This window comes from Columba livia, chromosome 1 (genome assembly GCF_036013475.1).
Source record: "Columba livia isolate bColLiv1 breed racing homer chromosome 1, bColLiv1.pat.W.v2, whole genome shotgun sequence".
Classification (NCBI taxonomy): Eukaryota; Metazoa; Chordata; class Aves; order Columbiformes; family Columbidae; genus Columba; species Columba livia.
Genome location: NC_088602.1, coordinates 72757618 through 72778561, shown reverse-complemented (window position 1 = coordinate 72778561; position 20944 = coordinate 72757618). Strand labels below are relative to the sequence as shown.

The 20944-nt window shown below is 41.0% G+C and overlaps 1 protein-coding gene across 5 annotated transcripts in view; it reads right to left on the bottom strand.

Annotated features, from left to right (window-relative positions):
* CMSS1 (cms1 ribosomal small subunit homolog) overlaps window positions 1-20944 on the bottom strand; it is a 251048-nt gene that overhangs the window by 56985 nt on the left and 173119 nt on the right. Inside the window, exon 1 of one of the 5 annotated variants that reach the window (XM_065062414.1) lies at window positions 3495-3719. The exons of the other annotated variants lie outside the window; for them this stretch is intronic. Within the exon in view, the coding sequence (XP_064918486.1) occupies window positions 3495-3609 (115 nt within the window). The 5' untranslated portion in view covers window positions 3610-3719. Of the gene's footprint in view, window positions 1-3494; window positions 3720-20944 lie in introns of those variants that run through there. 5 annotated transcript variants of the gene reach the window in all.

Sequence of the window (20944 nt, the reverse complement as noted above, 5' to 3'; positions counted from 1 at the left end):
CACAGCAGGAACAGAAAATGGCAAAAGCCACACACAGCATAAGCACATGTGCAGACTTGTGAAGGTACAGATGGAGGCCATTACATTAAGAAACATTTCAGGCCAGGCTGGACAGGGCTCTGAGCAACCTGATTTAGTTGAAGATGTCCCTGCACATTGCAGAGGGACTGGACTAGATGACCTTTGAAAGTCCCTTCCACCCCTATTCTATGATTAGAAAAATAAGAATTACAGAAGCACTTTCCTTCAGATCAACTCCCAGATAAGTTAGCAGAAAGAACAACAATAAAAACCTCCAAAACAAACAACTCATTTAAGTGGGAAGAAAATCAAGCTGTTGATGAGTACTTCTGAAAATTCCCCCCATCCTACTAACCCAGTTTGCTGAGAGCAAGCTGCATGAGCTGTCAAGCGTTTCTGCTTTCGTCCACTTTGAGGTCCATCCCATGCAGATGAGCCTCATCCCTGAGTTTCTCCCTTTACACACAGAAGAAATCAACTCTATACATTTAAAGAATGTGCTTTCAGCATTCTTTAACACTGAAGAGTATCCTTCTAACATGCCGTAGACTTTCAGGGGAGATTAACAGGAAAACGAAAGGTTTGAGAAACATCAACAATATAGGAAAAAAAAGCAGAAGATACATATGATGGGCCTAGAATTTGATGCCTATGACCAAAGTAAGCCACAATCCTACATTCAAATTTCTTCACTTTTTTCTACTGTGATGACCTCAAGGACAAGTATCTCTAGACCTTAAAACACAGGCATCTCAGCTGCCTAAGCCACAGCATCAGGGCCCATAGGTGGAGGAATCTGGCATTATCCTCATTTCATAGAGTCCATGACAAGCTCATGTGGACCACACTGACAATTCATAGCAGAAATAATATGAGTCCTGTATCGGTCCCCTGCCAGCTAGTTGTTATTAAGACAAAGTAAAACCAGAACAATGATACTGAACTAGGAGAACATCACAGAGCAATTATTTCAGGGAAAATACTCCAGTGGGCTTTTCGAATTTGCTTGGGTTAAACAGGTTTAGAGTGACTCACCCTAAACCTTTTGCTTTTTTTCCAGTAAGTTGCTAGTTGGCAAGTTGTTCTGAACAGATGAGGAAGACTGAACACTCACTCAAAGCTCTGAGCTCATCATTTTCATGTTTTCTTCCCTTAGAGGTAAATTAACTACTAAGAAAGAAATAATATTAAAAGTACAGTACTCAATGTTTACATAATCTTTCCTCTGCAGAACTCAAAGAGTTGCATATACTTTTTTAATGCACTTAACCACCACAAATCCAGAAAACTGGACTTGCTTACTTGGTCTTCCACAAAAGATACCAGCTTTTGGCAAAAAAATCTGTGTATTTTCAGTACTAAAAAGACAGTTTTTAGGACCATAGCTTTTGATCAATTCCATCTCATGCAGCCAAAGTCTCACTCCAAATTAATATGAAAAAGCTCTTGATGTAGCTAAGCTGCACTACGCTGAGATCTGGTGCTGGGACCACTTGATTCATAAAAACCCGGAGTTCTATCAAAAAGCTGACGTGACACAAAAACCTCAAGAAACAGATACACCACCAGGCACTGAGAACCTCTCAGCTCTGAGTCCACACATCACAAAACGTCAACATCTACATTAGGTTCTGCAAGAGAACAGACACATACCCAGTGCATCCCAAGGCCAACTCACTGCTCTGTCCCCCCAGCTTGTAACTCTGCAAACAACTGAACTAAACCCAACTCAAAGCAACATCCCGAAAACTCCATGTACTAAAACTCCATGTTCTATTCATATGTTCCCAGGTCCTAAGAGACGGGCATAAAACACGACCAAAAAATTAGCAATTAGGTTTTAGAGACTGTGATCTCACAGATGAGAACAGAACAATTTCAACTAAAGTCAATGGAATTATACCCACTGACATAAGATCACAACACAGCACTCAAAAAAAAGACCTTAAATCTTAAAATCCCCAGATGCAACATATGTGGACAATGGCTATAATAGCCACACATGCATTATCCTGAAAGGAGGTTTCAATTATTTCTATAGTGAGATAATGTTCCCTTGACGATCTTAAAGTCTTAGTAGCATAAAACAATTAAATTTCATTCTTGAGAAGACAATAGCAAACATCTGCAACTTTGAATCCATATAAGAATTAGTAATTTTTCCATTTTTTTCACAAGAAGAGTGACATTTCCAAAAATACCATAAAGCTACTGACAGGCTACATACAGGAATTTGAGGAGAAAGCAGGAGGAAGTCTCCTCTGAGGCCAAGCGCGAACTGGAAGTTTTACACTTTGCCAGTTGCAAGAAAAATGGGAAACAAACCACTTCGTTTTGTAATAAAGTATCAGCTAACATATTTAGCAGAAGGAAACCCATTCTTCACCAGCCAAATCTCACTTTCATGCGGTGAACTAAAAATATATCTGCAGAGGTTTGTTAATGCGGTTGACCTCAAAATTTGGAACTTTCTTCCTTCCAGATGCAAAACAGCTCAAAATTACGCATTTTCAGGGAAGGATCCAAAGGCCCCTTTACTGTCTATTCCCCACAGAAGTTAATCACAAAGCATCAGTGAACACAGCCAATCCTGGAGACTAAGGACACACTGTTATCCCCACTTTTGGATAGAAAATGAAGGAATTAGTCTCTTCTGTGTTTTCTACTATATACTTTACAGCATTGCTATGCAAGGCTTAGCACACTGCACGATGCCACCTCTCCCAGTGCTGCTCTCCTACATTTGGTCCTAAACTAACCAGAGGAAAGAAAATATCACAGTCATCAGGGCTGTGAGAAAATTTCTTAAGATGAGGTTAAAAAAAAAAAAGAAAAAGAAAAAAAAGAAAGAAAGAAGAGACTACACATACTTAGGAGAAGTACAGAAAAGGAGAAAAGGTAACTTGAAGGTGGTTATATGAAAAAGCTACTTAAAGCTTATTTTACTAGAGGAAAAACAAGGAGCTGACATAACAGCAACATCACCACAGGTCAAACCAACTGTTCACCTCAGCCAGTTAATCCAAACTACAACTTGATTTGTCTGTGCTAGGAATTGTAGAGTTTACTCCTTTTTTTAATTTAAAAAATGGTTACTCTTCCATAACTAACGATTCTTTGTAACAGATCACCTTATGCTTCTCATGCCATTGCTATGCATAGGAATGGTCACTCAGGCTCTGTTCCTGTCAGGACTGGCAGCACCAGCTGCAGCATCTTCAGGCATTCTGCACTATGGGCATGCGACTAAAAGAATTAACAGATCACGCTCATTTCTCTAAAAGGTACAATCCCATAATTTTGCCCGCATGATCCTGGGAGCAGACAGGAAGGTTAGTTGTGTTCATGCCTAAAGAAAAAAAACTCCAGTTACTGGAGAACAAGAGTCCTTTCTTCTCCAAATGACCGTTCACCTGCATAGTAATAATGCTATGAGGGACCTCATCAGTATGTCCTTTCCCCAGCCAGCTCACCCAAAATAGGGTATCCAATTCCAGCAGCACAGTGACTGCAGAGCCATTCTGTAGCAAGAGCCGAATCCCATCTGGCATCCTTTTCAACAGTGCTTAGCTGAGCCATGGATCTCATTAGCTGCTCTGCAGACCTTGAGACCAGGAATATTCATTTAGATATGCCCTTGGAAGCTACCTACACTCACAGAAGGAATGAATCCCCAACCCGCAGCAGCAGCTCTACCCCAGCACACTAATAATGATGTACAGGCGACAATCTGCCACTCAGTGTCACCACCTCTGACCTGAGCCAATGATATATAAGGCCCTTTTCAATCCAGAGTAACGAGTTCTCCTACAGCTTAAAACCCTTGGGAGTGGGTGGAGCAAACACCTTCTACCAGCAGTGTGAAAATTCTTCAGGCAAGAATGGAAAGACCTGAGAGAGAGACAAGGGAGCAAAAGACAGCAGCTTCATTCCCTGGCCTGGCATGAAACTCCACATGCACTTAAAGGAAGTTAGTTCAGGAGAAATGCTGCATCTGGGAAAATGTCCGTGTATCAGGGACACGGCACTGAGAGAGCTGGTCAGTGATTACAGTCTCAGTCTCTACAGAGTTACCTTTTAGCAAGAAGGATATTCCATCAAAAACCTAATCCTCTGAAAACCAGTAGGGAGCAGGCAGCCTTGGACTCATTTTTTTGTGAGCACTTTCAAGACCCAATAAAGGTGACACAGAATTATCCCATTCCCCTCAGCAAGTGTCACCAGATCATTCTGAAACTAAACTATAACCCATAGTTATAAATGCAAAGAGCTCAGTTTATGGTGCATTTCTCCATGTATATTAGCACAAAAACACACAGTATAACACAGATTCAGAAAAACAGATACCTTTTTAGATGTGGGGCTGGAATCACCTCCAAACGAACATCTTCCCGATTACTGAGGCACTCTTCTGAAGTTCCAGATATGAATCTAGGACCTCTGGGTGTCAGGGATCTACTTCTGATACATGGCAAACCAATAAGCTTGGCTCCACAAACATGTCTTGCAGGGGCTCCAGGGCAAGTCTATTCTGCCCCCACAAGCTGCCTGACATCCCCTGAGGACACTGAATGAGACTGGCCAAGAATGGGAATTTAAAACACGCTGCAGTACAGTGGTTTACCAAGAATAGGGTGTCTTTGGGACTGCAAACAGCCCGGCCTATGTGCCGGCCACAGGTACTCTGGCTAGAGGAGTCAGAGTAAGGGGCAGACCTGGACAGGCTCCCACCTGTAGCAAGGCAAGGCTTCAAGTACTGACAGAGTCCTCTTCAAAGACTCCAAAATTGTCACAGTGAACACAAGCCCTCCCTGATGTGTGCCAACCAAGCATAAGATAGACCTTAAAAATATTAGGGTCCAAAAGATTAGGAATGTGGGCAGATGCAGATATAGGGAACCCAATACCTGCCTCAAAAAATACAGCTTTTGCTCTGCTTCTTCTGAGGAGGGAGCCATCGCAAAGCTCTAATTGGCCTCTGTGGTGATCCCCTCATTAGTCATCACGGTTCACCATGTACCAGAGGTACTTTCTGTGAATGGCCAAACCACAGTGATGAAACAAATTTCTTTATGTGAAGCAATCCCCTGCCACAACACAGATACTATCGGCTAGTGTCATCATCCTTCATTCTCTTTTGTGAGGGAAGATGCTCAGTCTGATGGCTTGTGTGTCAAACAGACGGAAAAGTCCTGCTGAGAAGGAAGCTTCAGATTTTTTCTTGGCAATGCACTCTGGCCCTGGGCTCTAAATCCTGACACACCACACGTAAGCGGGTTACAGTCTTCACCCAGCAAACAAGGAGGTGTATCTCCTGAGCAAGGAATGTAGCTCTTAGAGCTCACATCTGGGTACAACTCTGCCAAGTGAAAAGCATGAGGCTGGAAATCAGGCTGTGCCACAGTAACATAAATTAAAAACTACAATGAAGATGCAAAAAAGTCTGAAGTTCACAAAAGAAGTGATGCAAAGTAGAAAGGTGTGAGTAACCCAAGCAAAGAGTAACAAATCCCAAAGCAGCTCTGGCTTGCCGAGACAAGAGGAGCATGAGCATGCGAGGGCAGGTGCCATCCACTCTGGCTGCCTCTGTGCAGAATGGAGGTAGAAAGTGATGGGATCGCCCTTTGTATGCACCACTAGCTGTAAAGCTTCTCCAGCCCCAATGGCAGCATGTATACACAGCAAGGGAGAATATAAATACAGAGACAGCCATACTGGAGAGTACACTTTTCCCCTACCAGACATGGTTTAGAGTTACAGCTGTTTGATTGTTATCAAATTTAAAAGCCTAGCCAGCCTATTAGGACAAATTTCTGTGATACGCTGATCTGATATTGTTGATGATGCGGTGGATCTTATATTGTCAAGGATCAAGAGTACCAGCAGGATTGTCCACAAACAGGGACACTAAGGGATAGAAATCCCACAGCTTTTCTTCTGCGGTGACCATTAACATTAACCCACCATAACATGTTTACAGTTACAACACTCTCAAGTATGTATGCATAATCATCTGGCAGATTATACTCTGTTCTGTAGTTCATTTTTTCTCCAAAGAATTTACAGATTTGGATATTTGTTTTTTTGTTTTTTTATAACTTCAGCATAGCTAGCGAGCAGTCAAAAAGCACAGCACCACCCCCCAAGTTTTGGGCTATGTTTGTAGAGCCCAGTTAAAGAAATTGCTAAAAGTGGGCACATATTGTTAAATTAAAAGGAAATTCATGATTAATTCTCTAAAGAATTCTCCAGCTTTGATATGTGGGAATGTATATAAAACCACTAGGAAGCAATAGTTTCATCTCAAACCAGAAATGACACTTTCCTTTTATTGGTGTAGGGGTGAGGAATGGGGAGAGGTACAAATCATGCAGTCATTAGGAAGAGGAGACATCTCAAAGATAAAATGAAATAGATGGACTAAACTTTTCTATAGCCACTTAGAAAGAAAGTGGATATAATTATGTAGAAATGAAGTATCAATACAGCCATCACTGAGTGCATCAGCACTGAGCAACTCAGTTTCATTATGGTGTATTTAATTCAGAGGAGTAAGGTAGTCCCTCCATCTGAAAAATTTAGTCCAATATAAATCAAAATCCAAAGAAAGTAAACGTAACAAGCAGTCTAAAAGCCCCGCCCCCCCCCCCCAAAAAACCAAAACAAAACAAGAAAAATGGATGTTTGTCCTTTATGAGCCAAAGATGTACAGTTTGATGGCTTTTGCTTAATTGCTTAATGTTGATGCCATGCCTTAATTGCATGTATGTTTTATTCCAAATATAAATGAGGAAAAATATATTCAGGCTACAGCAATCTTGGCTATAGCTAACTTCTATTTGTAACAAGGTTGTTGCACTCTACTTTTAAATTGCCTTTGAACTTTGGTCCCTTAAGATGCCTTTGCAATTAACAAAGATGGTAAAGTTTGCAGCTGACTTCCACTTTACATGTAAATAGGAGCTCTTGACAGGTGGCTCACAATAACATCCTCTGATCATTCCTTGACAACAGCTGTAGGGATCCACCACCTCCATTGGGGGAAAAAGCCTACAGCCTAACTAGTTGTGGTGTGGGGTTTTTTGCCTGTGTGTTGTTTTTGGTTTTTTAAATCTTGCATTCAGAGATGAGAGAGACATAGCTCATTATGCAAAAGACAGCACACAGCTCTGACCTGCTTCTTTGTAGCTGAAGTTCATTACATTGATACGGCTGCAGAAAAGTGAGCACAAAAGCACCAAGTTACATTCCTAACGAAGCAGGAGCTACCTAAAGAAATGAACTAGTAGGCTGGCAACATCTTGCATCGCCATGCCAGGAGTTTTAAGCCAAGAAGGCAATCAGGTAAAGAGCCAGGTAAGCAAACATCTTGCTTATGCTTCAAAAGCTCCAATTCTGTAATATTTCGCAAACTTTTTCCTAGTGTGACATTTTAATTGGTTCATCCAGCTAAATGGCTCCAAGGTGAATCAGGGATATTGTAAAGGAACTGAACTACCACCCTGTTAGGAAGGATGCTGAAAACACAGGAGGAACACCCACAAAAGCTGTAAAGGAAGGCATGTCTTCATAAGCCTGTAATTGTACTGCTCTGCATTCCTGCGTAACCTGTTTTAAAGCCAATCAGGTTCTTTTTTTCTCCTGAGTTTCTCACCCTGATTCTGCCAACTTTTCCCATCCTTTAGCAGGTCCTGATCATTCACATCTCTCTCACACCTCAACCCTGTCAGCTCAGCCAGCCCACTGGGAGTCTTTACTGTGCCTTTGACTTATACAGGAATTTTTCTGTTATTGCAAAGAATTCCTAACCAAAGTCTTCAAATAAGGCCAATACATTTGCTTATGGCTAAATATGATAAATCTGAACATTGAACCAATACAGCAGTTGGATCAATTATATCTTCTTACAGTGATTAGTAATTTCTTTTGTGTTTTAAAAGTAAAGACCTACAGTCAACTGAAGCATGAGAAAATACTTAATGTGATTTTACAAAGCATAACTTTTCTGAAGCGCTGCCAGTCATGTCGTAGATTGAACATGGCATTACAAAGTGTTCTCACGTGTAAACACAGTGACTCTACGAGTTATTCAAAGCCTTGTGAGATTCACTTACAGTTCTAGGTAAAGTACACTTCTTAAAGTATTTCACTGGCAACCATCTGAAGCTGCATTCCAAAAACTGAAGTGCAAATTTCACAGCCTCTAGCCCTGGCAATTCACATCCTATAAAATAATCGGAAACTTTTATCTTTTGCGGAACAGTGGGGATCCCCTGCCCTTGCAGACAGCTTTTATATTTTGTTCCCTAAACAATAAAAATATGTTGAGAGCTGCTAGCAGGTTGGAAGGAGCTCAACAAAACCAGTGTCAGGGGCTTTTTATTTCCTTTCTTTTAAACCCCCTGGGGAGCCTAGTGATCGAAACTTAGCAAAGTGCATAAGCACGTTGTGTAACAGGATTGTTAGATCTGTTGGCTTCCAACTAAAGAGACCATAAAACAAAATTCCTGTTATGGATATTTCTTATGTTGGTCTGCCATGCATTCCCACTACAGATAGTCATTCTCATCCTCTTGCTTTTAAGATCTCTGATTAAAGAGCATTGCTGTAACACTTCCATGAAATTACCGCCATTTGGGAATTTTACTTTTGGAAAAAATGTAACAATAATTAACATGTCTATCAATTCTCCCCAATTAATGCCAAAAGTGGAAGGGCTGAATTATTAACCACTTGCTTGCTTTGCCTATCATATTGACAGAATGTTTGGCCCGTTCCTAGCATTTCAGCAACAATACACACCAGAATCTTCCTCTAATACTGCCCACAAAGACCTGTCGGAATGGACAACGCAGACCCAAAGAAACATCTGAGATAAAGATGCATCCTTCCTAGAAGCATCTGAACTAATATTTCACTGCTGATCTACACAAAGGCAAAGCAGTCATATTTGAAGCTTATTTTGTATTTCCTCTTACGCAATTCTTATGTGAAGCTTAATAAGCTGGTTTTGACCTAAGAAGTTCTCTGTATCTCTGTCCTAAACACATAAGGAATGCCTCACCTTTCTTCTTCTGATGGGATGGCCTGAGACTTGCCATCAGGAGACATAATCTTTCCAAAGGTTTCATTAACATATGCTAAATCTCTTTGGAGAGCTTTTGCATGCACAGTAGCCCACCACTGCGGATTACAGTCAGTGGTCAGCAAACAGTTTTGAAGCTTCACCAGTGCGACTGAGAGAAGAATCGAGCCCAAGCGCCACAAACACTATAAGCCAAATCTTAGTCACACAGAATTCATTGTTAAACTTCCTATTGAATTGGTAGAATCAAAAATTTAGTTTCTAGTTACAGAAACGTATCCATTAGAAAACACAGAAGAAATCTATATTAGAATTCCTCTATATACATACTCCTGGGACTTTACAAGCAGGTTTTAACATCATAAAACAGTACACGACATATAAAATTCATCACATACAGCAGACTTCTCTCAAAGAAGGTGAAAACACAAATTTTGTGAGCAGTTCAGTAGCTTTTCCTATAAACAGCTAAGTCAGCCTTTCCCCCCCAAAATGGAAAGCAGCACTTCAGATCTACACAAATAATTTGAATATTATTTCTTAACTCCTCAGATAAAATACTGATACCTGGCAAGCGTTATTAAAAATCAGACAAAAAAATCCTCAAACCAGAACTGCATTTGCTTTTGCATGGAAAAAAGAGGAAAAAATATTCTCAAAAATATTTACAGATGAAGGAAAAAAACCTTAAGTGCTTATATATCTGCTGGAATTACGAACAACTTACTCACCCAACTATACAGTCTCCAGCTTATCTAACATGGCTCCATGAATGCGTCTCTCTGCCTCCAGTAGGAACAGTAAGAGATGTTTTAAAAGTCTCTGAGGACAGTTTAAAATTAATAAAAAATGTAGAACTGTGAACCCAAAAAAGCCTCGAATAAAGTCTCTGATACATATGGAAAAATTTTAGTTTAATCTCACAAAAGACTGATTTTTAAGCACAGACAGTAATTTATTGAGTATGAAAATCTTTGACCAGTCTAGACATTACCAAGAACCTCTTGATCCCTAAATAACATATTTTATAAAATGTTCTGTGTTTTTTGTTTGTTTGTTTTGTATTTTTTTAAAAATGCCCACAAAAACACTTCATGTGCTTGCCACCAAGGAGAAAACAGCAGAAAAAGCATCCATTTCCAAGACTGATGGTAATCATACTCTATGTCCTGTGTTTAGGACAGGTTTTCAGATAACACTCTAAGAGAAGCAGCAGCTCTGAAGCTGGTGCAGCAGAAGCAGAAGCACTGCACATGGGAGTGAACTGTAATCTGCCTTCACCAAGGATAGAGATAACAAAACAGAGTCACTAATTTCTTAGAAAGGTTTCTGGTTTCCCTTTCAAGCCCAGAAAGTGTTCAGTCAGCACAGCCCAGTACTTGCTACTGCTGCCACTCATTCTTCGGATTTTGAATAGTTATTTGTGTCCAAAAGAGGCAAATATTTAATTTGATGTTTCTTTCTGTGGCTTTTCCAGCAAAAAATAGAGCACTTTATTATTAGCCCTGAAAACAGAGTTCTTCTATTTCAGTGTCGAGCTGTCCCTCTTTTGTGGAGACAAAACTAACATCAAACGTACACTAAAACCAAATGAACAACTAGTGGGTTTATTATAATTTCTCAAGTTTTAACACACTGGAGGGAGAAGACTCTAGGTAGTCTATGAAGAAAAGTTCAGGACTTGCCTCAATCAGATGTACTATGTGGTTTAATGTTGATACTAGTCAGTGTCCACAAAAGCCCAGAACTGTCTCAAGTCTAATTATGCAGGCAAATTGGAAAAGATGACCAGAAAAGACTAGAACATAAATCAAACTAACCATTTGTAAAATTAGGCTAAAGCACATGTATGCCATATTATTGTTAAAAAACAAACAAACCAACCAACAAACTAGTGGCTAGATTTCTGTAAGAAGATGCAGGTTTAAGGGGCAGTAGACCCCGTAATTATATCAGCGCTTACTCTGCACTCATACTTTTCACAAGCATTTGATGTACCAAGAGGTACTGGGAGAAGCCGTGGTCTTGCTAATCCAAAAGCCAGGTAGCCATCAGAGTTAAACAAGAGCTGACTAGCATAACAAGGAGTTAACCCATTAAATAAACTGCTGTAGGGCTCCCTCCTAAGGGATTTCTCAATTGCTATGATAACAGTGTTCTAAATCGAGCTTCCGTTGCTAGAATGAAAACAAATGCTACGAGGAGTATGATGAGATGGAGGTCTTTGCATAGCAGAGTCAAATGATGGGATCTCACATGCTGCTTCAGTTACTAAATTTAATAGTTTTAGTATGCCCATAAAGATGCTACTCCAGAGGTCATGGCTCACAGATTCCAAGCAATCCCTCCTCAAAACCCTTCAAAAGTAGCAGCCAAATTTAACATCAGCACCTGATGGGATATTATAAACCAAGAGACCTACACCAAAGCATTCTCACATAGGAGTTCACAAAAAGCTCTCAAAAAATGTGTGTTATCATAACATATGCTTAGTCATCTCATCTGACCTCGGCAAGCAAGCAAGCATGGGTGAATTCACCTCATGTGGCATTAAAATTAATGCTGCAGATACAGCTCTTTACACATAACGCTACTTTTGCCTGAAGTAATGATATAAACCCCCTTCTTCCATATTCCCTCTGTAGAGTTCTTCAGGGTGTCACCTTCTGCTAAAGACATAAAACTTAAGTCTTAGCTATTTAGGCTCACTAGAAGATATGAACTCACCCACCTTCCCTGACTGCTAGATTGTCCAAATCCCAACTTAAATTATTTCTGCCTCTCCAGGTTTCCCCTTTGATGACACCTGAGTATGTAGTTGTATTTTCTCCACACGACTTTGTTTCTTCTGCCGTTTTTCTAATTGAACTGCCAGAAGTTTTTCAAATGGACGAAGAGTCAAGCTAGAAACTTGTTTTGGGATAAGGGAGCTGCTTTTGGTTTTAGCTTTTAAAAATGTGTGGTATACAGGCCATTCAAACTAGCAATAATTTAAAATTCAAAAGTAACCAAGATTAACAGATACTTTTACAAGACTAGTGGTTAGTAAAAACTAGCCACTAGGCAAATTCTAAAAAGCCAAATTGGCTAACAATCAAGGAAAGAGGTCACTGCACCCAGCTGCAAAATAAACACCATTTTTTAAAAGGATTTTTTTAAACAGTCTTTGGAATTCACAGACAGTTTTTATTTGCATTTTGTGCCATCACTTGTTATAATCATGTCCATCAACAGATGGAAGTTGTGTTCTAATGTTACTAATCCTCTTATCAAAGTATTTTAGACACTGATTACAGCATTATGAAAAACAGCTAAAATGTGAAGGCTCAGGGGGAATGAAAAGGACGTCAAAGGGCATCCTTTTCTAGGGAAAAGGAAAGGCTTAAAGGAAGAACAATAGGATGTCATCAGTTAATTGTCAATGCTCAAAAAAGCCAGTTTGGTCATCTTCACTGCCTTTGTACCAATACTACTAGCTCAAGCCCCAGCTGCTCACCTGGTACCGTATGAAACCTAAAAACACACATGGTTACCAGTGTCCAACATCTTTCAGTTTGAATGTTCATGCCCAAAAGAGTGAGGCTGCTGCAGCTCCACGCTCCCAGGATGAAACCTAAAAACATACATGGCTACCAGTCTTCAACATCTTTCAGTTTGAATGTTCATGCCCAAAAGAGGTGAGGCTGCTGCAGCTCCATGCTCCCAGGTGCAACCAGTAGCAAGGCTGAAAATGTATTCTCAGCTGGCACAAACACTCTCAGAGGACATGCACACACTGCACATACACAACACACACTGCACATATACAGCCAGCCGTATAAGTAACACACAGCCCCTCCCTGGCTGAACAGGAAGACGTCTGCTAGAGAGAATACATATATATTTTATATGTATACATATGTACTTATTGCACACACTTCCATTGTTGCCTGGGATCCCCCGCTCCACACACATGTACCTGGCTCCTAGACCACGTCACCTACTCACTGGCCCAGTCTTTGCTACAGCTTCACAGTAGTTTCTCTGTGTGCTGCATCACGGACACATGGGTCTCTGGCCTCTGGTCTCACCTTGGTGTCTGGCACTTGGTTTCACTCACTTGGGTGTCCCCAGGTGCTGGCACCCAGGCACACGGGCCCTGCAGCCCTCAGTCCAAGCACAGCTGCTGGCACCCAGACCCTCGTTTGTTCCAGCTGCTGCGCCATGGTTGCTATGTCCAGATCCCCATTTAGACACATGGAATAGAGTCCCTCACCCAGGAAAGAGGCAGAAAGGAAAAGAATAAGACAACAGCACAGTCTGTTCTGCCAGGCACAAGGCATGGCCAGACACGTATAATGACCAGCAAAGTATTTAGACACAACTGTCCCTTTTTATGTCCGTTCCTCCCCAAATCATCTAAATGCCTTCCTTTGTCTGCCTTCCCTTCTTCCCTGAAACATCCCATAATAAGTTCTGTGCAATACTGAAATGCTCTTCCCCTGCATCCCATCATGTGTGCTGTACACCTCAGCAGCAAACCCTCCTCAGTCCAAAAGGTGCTCTGGCATTGACTCATCTTTTGATGGGCTTCAGGGCTGGGCCCATGGGCTGAGGCTCTCCTGGGGCAGGCCTGGGAACGGCCCAGACCGGGCACCCCTTCCTCCCAATCCTTAATTAGTGAAAACCGTAATTGTGCCTGCCATTATGCCCCTGCGCTCCTCTGGGCTTATGGAGGTGGGCCTTTGGTAGGCTGATGGCCCCCATGATGGCCTGGGAGGGACCCAGGGCAAGGTACTAGATTGGGACCCCATCTGCCTTTGTCTATGCTCACATAACCTCACACATCTTCCCACACAAGAGTGACCCAGCAACTAAATTACCCAGCCTCACCCCTAGCTTTCTTTTGCTTTTCTTTTCTTTTTTTTTTTAAATAATTGGTGAACATCTGCTCTTCCTATTAGGCATTTGGCAAAATTTAGAGGAAGACTGAAAGGCATCTGTATTAGAAACACAACCAGAGGCAACTGAGATCAGACCAAACAATCCTCACAGAAAGCATGAAAATAAATCTCAACTAAATGTAAAGGTGAATTTTCCAAATTCCAGTACTCCATTTTTTAGAAGGGGATACATTAAGCATTTTTCTGTGGTCATATTAAACTTTTAGTTTATTATCAGGCAAAGAACTCCATAACTTTCATTTAACGTTCACCCTGACCATGGGTACCTTAAGCCTGGCCCAGCCCAGAGCTCACGAGCAGGTTTTGGCACAGGGGTTCCTTTGAGCTGGTCTAGCACATCACTTTGGGAGAAGAGGAGGAGCAGTGGTGGGGGCAGCAGACAGGCCCCCTGGCCAATGTGGACATGCAGAGCCCGGCCAGATGACCACACTCCTGAGAGAAGTTATTTTTGCCTTCTGACCAAGCAATGCGTGCAGCAGCCTGGTGTGTTTGTGGGGAATAGTAAAGTGTTTCAACCAATTCTTTCCAAGCGTGGGGAAAATTACTGCTGCTTATGTAATCTGCCTTTTGCCAAACGTGAATCTGGGAGCTCAGCTGAGCTGACGTTACTATTTCTTCAAAGTTAAAGGGCCAAAAATCTTGCAGCCTGATGCTCTTCCGGCTTCCACCATTGACTACAGATTCTGTAGGCAATGTAAATACAGATTTACATCACAGGCCTAAATGAATCTATATCATTAGGATCAAGCAAGGTGTTTTGTTGAAGGTACAGTTCAGAAGGCAAGATTTGGGAATAAAGGAACATAGAGTAATACATAAGCAAACAAGCAGCAGCAGCATTACAGTGTGTTCACCCACAGGCTCCAGGTACAAGGGCTACCTTGCTGACCTGCGGCACTTGGAAAGAGGCAGCCCCAACTGTCTTCAGACAGTTTGCAACTTTTCCACCTTGTTTCTTAGATAAGAAACTTGTTTAACCTTTTAGCTGACAGCACATAATTGTATAGTTTTATATGCAGGGTCTGTTCATAACTTATCTCTTGAAGTTAATTAAGTTCTTTGTTTTCTATACCACTTAATATAATTACGTATCACTTAAAAAGCATACCAGAAGACATAAAAGCCAAGAAAAGGGATGCAATTAAGAAGGATCTCTCTTTTAACAAAAACAACATACTGATTACTTGAAAGCCCATTTCATAATTTGTCAGCAAAATGGCGGTGATGCATATCTATTTCAAAACAATAAGCATTAAATAAATGCAGAAAACCAACTGAAGGAAGGCTGTTACCAAAGCGTTTTACAGCAGCAACAAACCCCAAATCCTGAAAGACTTAAAATGGTCCAAGACCACATGTTCTTACCAAGTACAAGAACTGGCTTATAAACCATACATACATTAGGAACAAAACAATGGCAACAGTCTTCAGATTACATCTGTGATAAGAAATGGCGCATCTAAGAAAAAGATGCCAATCCACCTGCCTCCACTCCGGGTTTGCGTCAATGCTTGCTCTCAGTCACCTTTCTACTAACTTGAATGATAACTGATCATATTGATGCTCCAAAAAATGTTAACTGGTGTATACACATCTAGGGAAAAAATAATATCTTCTGTTTATCTCATGATACCTAAAGAAAACAACCCATGAGGGCATACTAACGTGAACAGGCGTGACAGAAAATACTAGCTCCCTCTTCTTTAAATAGCTTTGCTTGGCAAAGCGTAAAGGCATTATTGCAGACTTTTCTGCCCATATGACTTCTGAGGGATGACTTCAGGTTAGCAAGGTTAAGGAAACAGCTGAAAGCAGCAGTTCCATTTTTAACTCTTTTTTAATTCAGAGGCCCCTAAACATTCTCCAGCAAGGAGTAAATTTAAACTAAACAGAGGTGTGAAGTTGTTGTATCCCACTCTCTCCCGATTAAATTTCACAGATGCCGTGAAAAGGACAGTCGACTGGTGTCACCCCCAATTCAACTTCTGGGTCTGTCACTACTGTAACTGAAAGGGGCAACTGAGGTTTTGTTATTCTCAAAATCTTCTGTAGCAGCAGATAAAGCTTCTGCATTTTTCTTACATGCACTGCTAATAAGCTTGATGAACAAGTCTACAACCCTCTCCTGACTCAGCATCAACCAAGTCTGTTTTGGTAGCCATGGGCTTCTTTACTTTTCCTCCTTTCCTCCACAGCTGATCCATATTTCCAGTGTTCTCTGTGACTTCAATGAGAGTCACCAGCAACTCTTAGGTATGCTACTTTAAAACCAAAACACCCCCAGCCCCCAAACAAACAGATAAAAGCAAAAAAAAGAGAAGCAAAGGCAAAAGAAGTTAGGTTTGCTTTACTTGGTCTAGCCAAGCATGAAACAGCAACATAAAAATCCTACTTCAAAAAAATTCCTATAAAACGATTTCTTCTTTCAATACTATATTCCTCCTGAATCCTGCATGTAGGGGTAACAGTAACACAGCCTTAAGACACTTCCAGACACCACACTACAATTTCTTCTGTGGTAAGCAGACTAACATCAGCCAGTAAAACTGCCTGATTCTCAATGAACCATCTACAGCTGTCATTAAATAATGGGAACCTGTAGCAGGGGAAGGCTGGGGCTCAACACCAGTGTCAGTGTGTCTTGGGCAGCTCTACACTTAGCTGATTTTTAGATATTCAAACAAACTCCAAATTGAGATATTTACTTGGGAAACCTTTCAGACTTCCCTGAAGATTTTTCTGTCATAGCAAAAAGTAAAAGCTGAAGTACTGATGTATTTTATTTCAACCAGCATGATGAAAATCTCACTATTGGGAGAAAAAAAAAAAAAAAGAGAAATGGTTGATTTTGGCTATGGTTGCTGCTGCTGTTGTTTTGCTGCACTTTAAGCAAAAAGCTGCATTTTTTCCACAGTGACAGAGCTCAGTAACAACCTATTAGCTATAACTTGCATAGTTAATCTTTGTTAGATTCTCCATCACCTGAAGCCTTTAAATCAATATTGGGCACCTACTTAGAAGATAAGCTGTAGCTCAGCCAAGTTTATTGAGTTGTACAAAAACCTGCTAGATTAGGCTCTGTGGTTTATGTTTACGTAAGATTGCAACCATGACATAATGTCTCTAACCTTAAGTATTCACTAAACTATAAAATACCACAAATACAAAGGCCTTAGGAGCTACTAACTCTAATGGATGCAAAGGCAGGCATGTAAAACAGACTGCTATATGACAAATGAGAAATAATTGAGTGCAGTAACTCCAACAGGGGCAACTTCGGTGAGGTATGGAAAAATACTGCAAGCGCTATTATGCTGCAATTACAGTGCTGAAAATAAAAATTCACATATTATAAGAGGACAAACATAACTACAGAACATATCTGTCTTACCAGTGCTATGGCAACTGTAAGAGAAAACATACACATTGACCTGAAATAGTATCAACTTTGTCCAGTTAAGAACACTGCTTATAAGGGAACAAGCAAGAGCTGGCTGGCCACGTAGCTCAGTATGTTTCCTGTTTCCAGACAGTGTTTCAATGCCTTCACTCTTTTTACAAAAAAAAAAAAAAAAGAAGACGAGAAAAGAGGAGAGAGAAAAGTAGGTTTGCCTCACCCTCACGTTTCCACCTGGCTGATAAATACAAACTCCCTTAACCAGACCCTGATACCACAGGCTAATCTAACCCTTATACAAGTATCCCAGTACTTTTCGCTTATCAAAGAGATGACGACCGGCTCACAGAAATCAGCTGACAAATTCAAAATGAAACAGCTGAATCTGCCTGGTCAGGGATTAACTGGCATTTCAGCCCTGTCTGTCCATTGAAGAGCCCTCATGTTACTAAGATTCACCACTCCAATGCCATTAACTACAGTGAATTTGTAAGAAATGCTATGGACAATGGAGAGACCTGCAGTGATGGTTTTACAAGGTTGATTTGAGACTCCTTCCTAAAGAAAGTCTTGCGGTCTTATGTTTTACAACTGTCTATCAGGCATAGTCCCTTATCACTGCTGGCCAATTTCAAAAGAGAGAGGGTAGTCCTGAAGACAGTAAGCTCCTAAAAATCTCCTGAGAAATCAATGCAAATAGAGGAGATTATAATAAGAGCATGTGTGGAAAAAGAATAAGCAGGCAAACTCTGCCATTGTTTGGTGGTACGGCACCAACCTGGCTTCCAAGTGGACGTAGCAGACGCTGGCTGTTGCCTAGTAGAGTTTTCAATGGGGAGCACAGTGTGAAGCTGAGGTTACTGCAGAGCTGGAGGTACCCAAGCAGAAAAGGACACGCATCTAATCATTACTACACCTTCAGGCCACGAACAGTTTGGATTTGCTTGTTTAACCATAATATATTTTTCTATTAGCAAATGACAATGTATGTATGTTCATGAGCTCTCCACATCTGAGCAAAAACCCAAACCAGAAAAACCCGCCTAGAATGAAGTATTATTTACCATCTCCTACGATAAATCTAACTGTAACAGAAGCTTACTCACATACTGCATTGGACATTTAAATATTGTCTAGCAAGCAAAAATAAGAGCTAACTAGATTTTTTTTCCTTTTAAAAAAAGTCATACAAGTGTGAAATTTTGAAAAGCTGACGCATGCTTTTACCCCTCACATCTTTACCGTGACTAAGACAGACAACAGTCTGATTTACAAGTACTTCAGGATTTTGTGAGAACAAGATTAACATGGAAACTGTTCAGCAGTTCAGTGACCTGTTGGAACCAACTCCACTGCTGTGCACATATTCCTCCCCACCAACTCAGGCCTGTAAGCCACCAAGTGAAAAGGAAAAAAGGCAAAACAATGTGGGGTTTTTTTGCATTAAATAACCAGTAATAGTTGGGACAGCTATTCTCTACCTTGCTTACTGACTTCTAAAAAGCTGCCACTTAAATGTCTAGAATACCTTATTTCTCATGACTACTTGATCTGCTTCTCCAATCTGAAAGTACTAACAACTGTTGCTATTTGAAGCATCCAGAACATTACTTGCACATACTTTATACAAATGACATTTGCTAGTATAAGCAAAGTTTTTAAAGTTTGGGGGAAATAGCCTTGGGGTTTTCTCCTTCTGAAGGCTTAAAGTTTTATGAGTGAACCTAAAGGACTGCCAGACTTTTAAAGCGACAACACATTACGAAAAAATTTCCTATGTGTTTTGCAAATTTGGAGTCAGCCACATTTCACAACTGACATCAGGGTTTTTAATATCAGGTCTAATGAAATTTAATTCTCCAATGACATAGCTGTGAAGTACAGCATTTTCATTTCACTAGCTGGCAGAGAGGTTTTGGCCTTATTATTACTATTAGAGCCAAAAGTGTTCTAAGGCCCTGCATGGACACATCTGAAGACAAGGCTTTTCCTTCTATCTGCTGTAAACACTGATACCACAGGGTATTCAGTCTAACAGAATAGGTGAGATGCATTTTCACACAACTGCTGTGGCCAAGTCATATGTTAGGACACAAGAATATGAATACAGTATAAGGAATAGCTTGCCTTAATCTGCTCTACAGTTTCAATTTTACTAAATCTCTCTGGGTGGGATTGGATAGTTTCTGGTTTGGAAGAGTTTCACTGTTTTTTTAAAAAAACCCTACAGTCAGTTAAGAAATTCCAGTCATCATCAAAACCCTGAGGGAAGCAGGGGCAAGCTGAGGATTAAAAACAACAGTGCTTTTTAAAAATCTGGTTCTTGTTGAGGTCACATTTCTTCTACTGGATGACAGAGTGGGATATTGATTTTAAAAGTACAGGTATACACAGAGCTTATGACAGCTTAACCACACAACAATAAAAATCGGAAAACTCCCATTTGCAAATGACCAGACTAAGTACATAACTGAGAAGAGCTCTTCCTTCCCCAAACCTCAAGAATCCAAGAAGCAGGGATGAGAGAAAAAGCCAAAATTCTCCTTCCCTAAGGCCTACACCCCCTTGACTGAGATGAAATCAGAACATGGTGGACAGCCGTCAGAAAGGAAGCCTTGCCTACTCAAAGCCCTAGAGTAGCTGGTAGGAGCACCTGGCATGGGCACTTTTTTTCTGATTTTGTTGTGCGGATAAGCAACAAAAATAGCAATGTTGTACTCACCCCTTCACCTACACATCCTGCTCAATGCACATGTTTCTGCCCTGGGAAGTGGTGGAGTCACCACCCCCGGAGGAGTTTAAAAGACGTGTAGATGAAGCTCCTAGGGAGCTTCTGCTAGATTTACTAGGTTTACTGCTAGATTTAGGTTATGGTTAGACTCAATGATCTTGAGGGTGTCTTCCAACCAAAATGATTCTATGATTCTTCAGGAATCTGATAGTGTTAATTTAGGAAAGAAATGTGCCTCAACTTGGCTGTTCTCAAGACACTTAGAGGCTCTGAAGGCTGCACATTGTGCTCTGGGACTGAGGAACAACCCTGGTGATACCCAGTGCTGAGGGACCCTGACACCCAGGGGACTCCTCCACACAAAGATCCAGCTCCAATTTAAGAGGGAATTTGAAAGGGTTATCTCGTGGCACAGTACACAGTGACAAATCTAGGCCTGACCTGACAAAACATACACACGAAGAAGAAAAGGGTAAGCGATCCTGATAAATGCAAAGGGAAGCCACCGTCGCTAATCTAAATGCAGCACCTCCATGGGGCAAACATGAGTGGAAAGCAGCAGGGCACAGCAACCCTCCCATGGGGCTGATGCATCCACACTCTGTTTGGGTGTGAGAATGAATGAGAACCAGGATAAGGCACACTGAATTGAGAGGCGGAGAGAAAAATCTCCAAGGAACACAAGGGACAGTTGTTTGGTGAGAGTTAATATCAAGGTTCAATTGTGGGCTGTTGGCCTTCACAGAATCACAGAATCCACTGGGTTG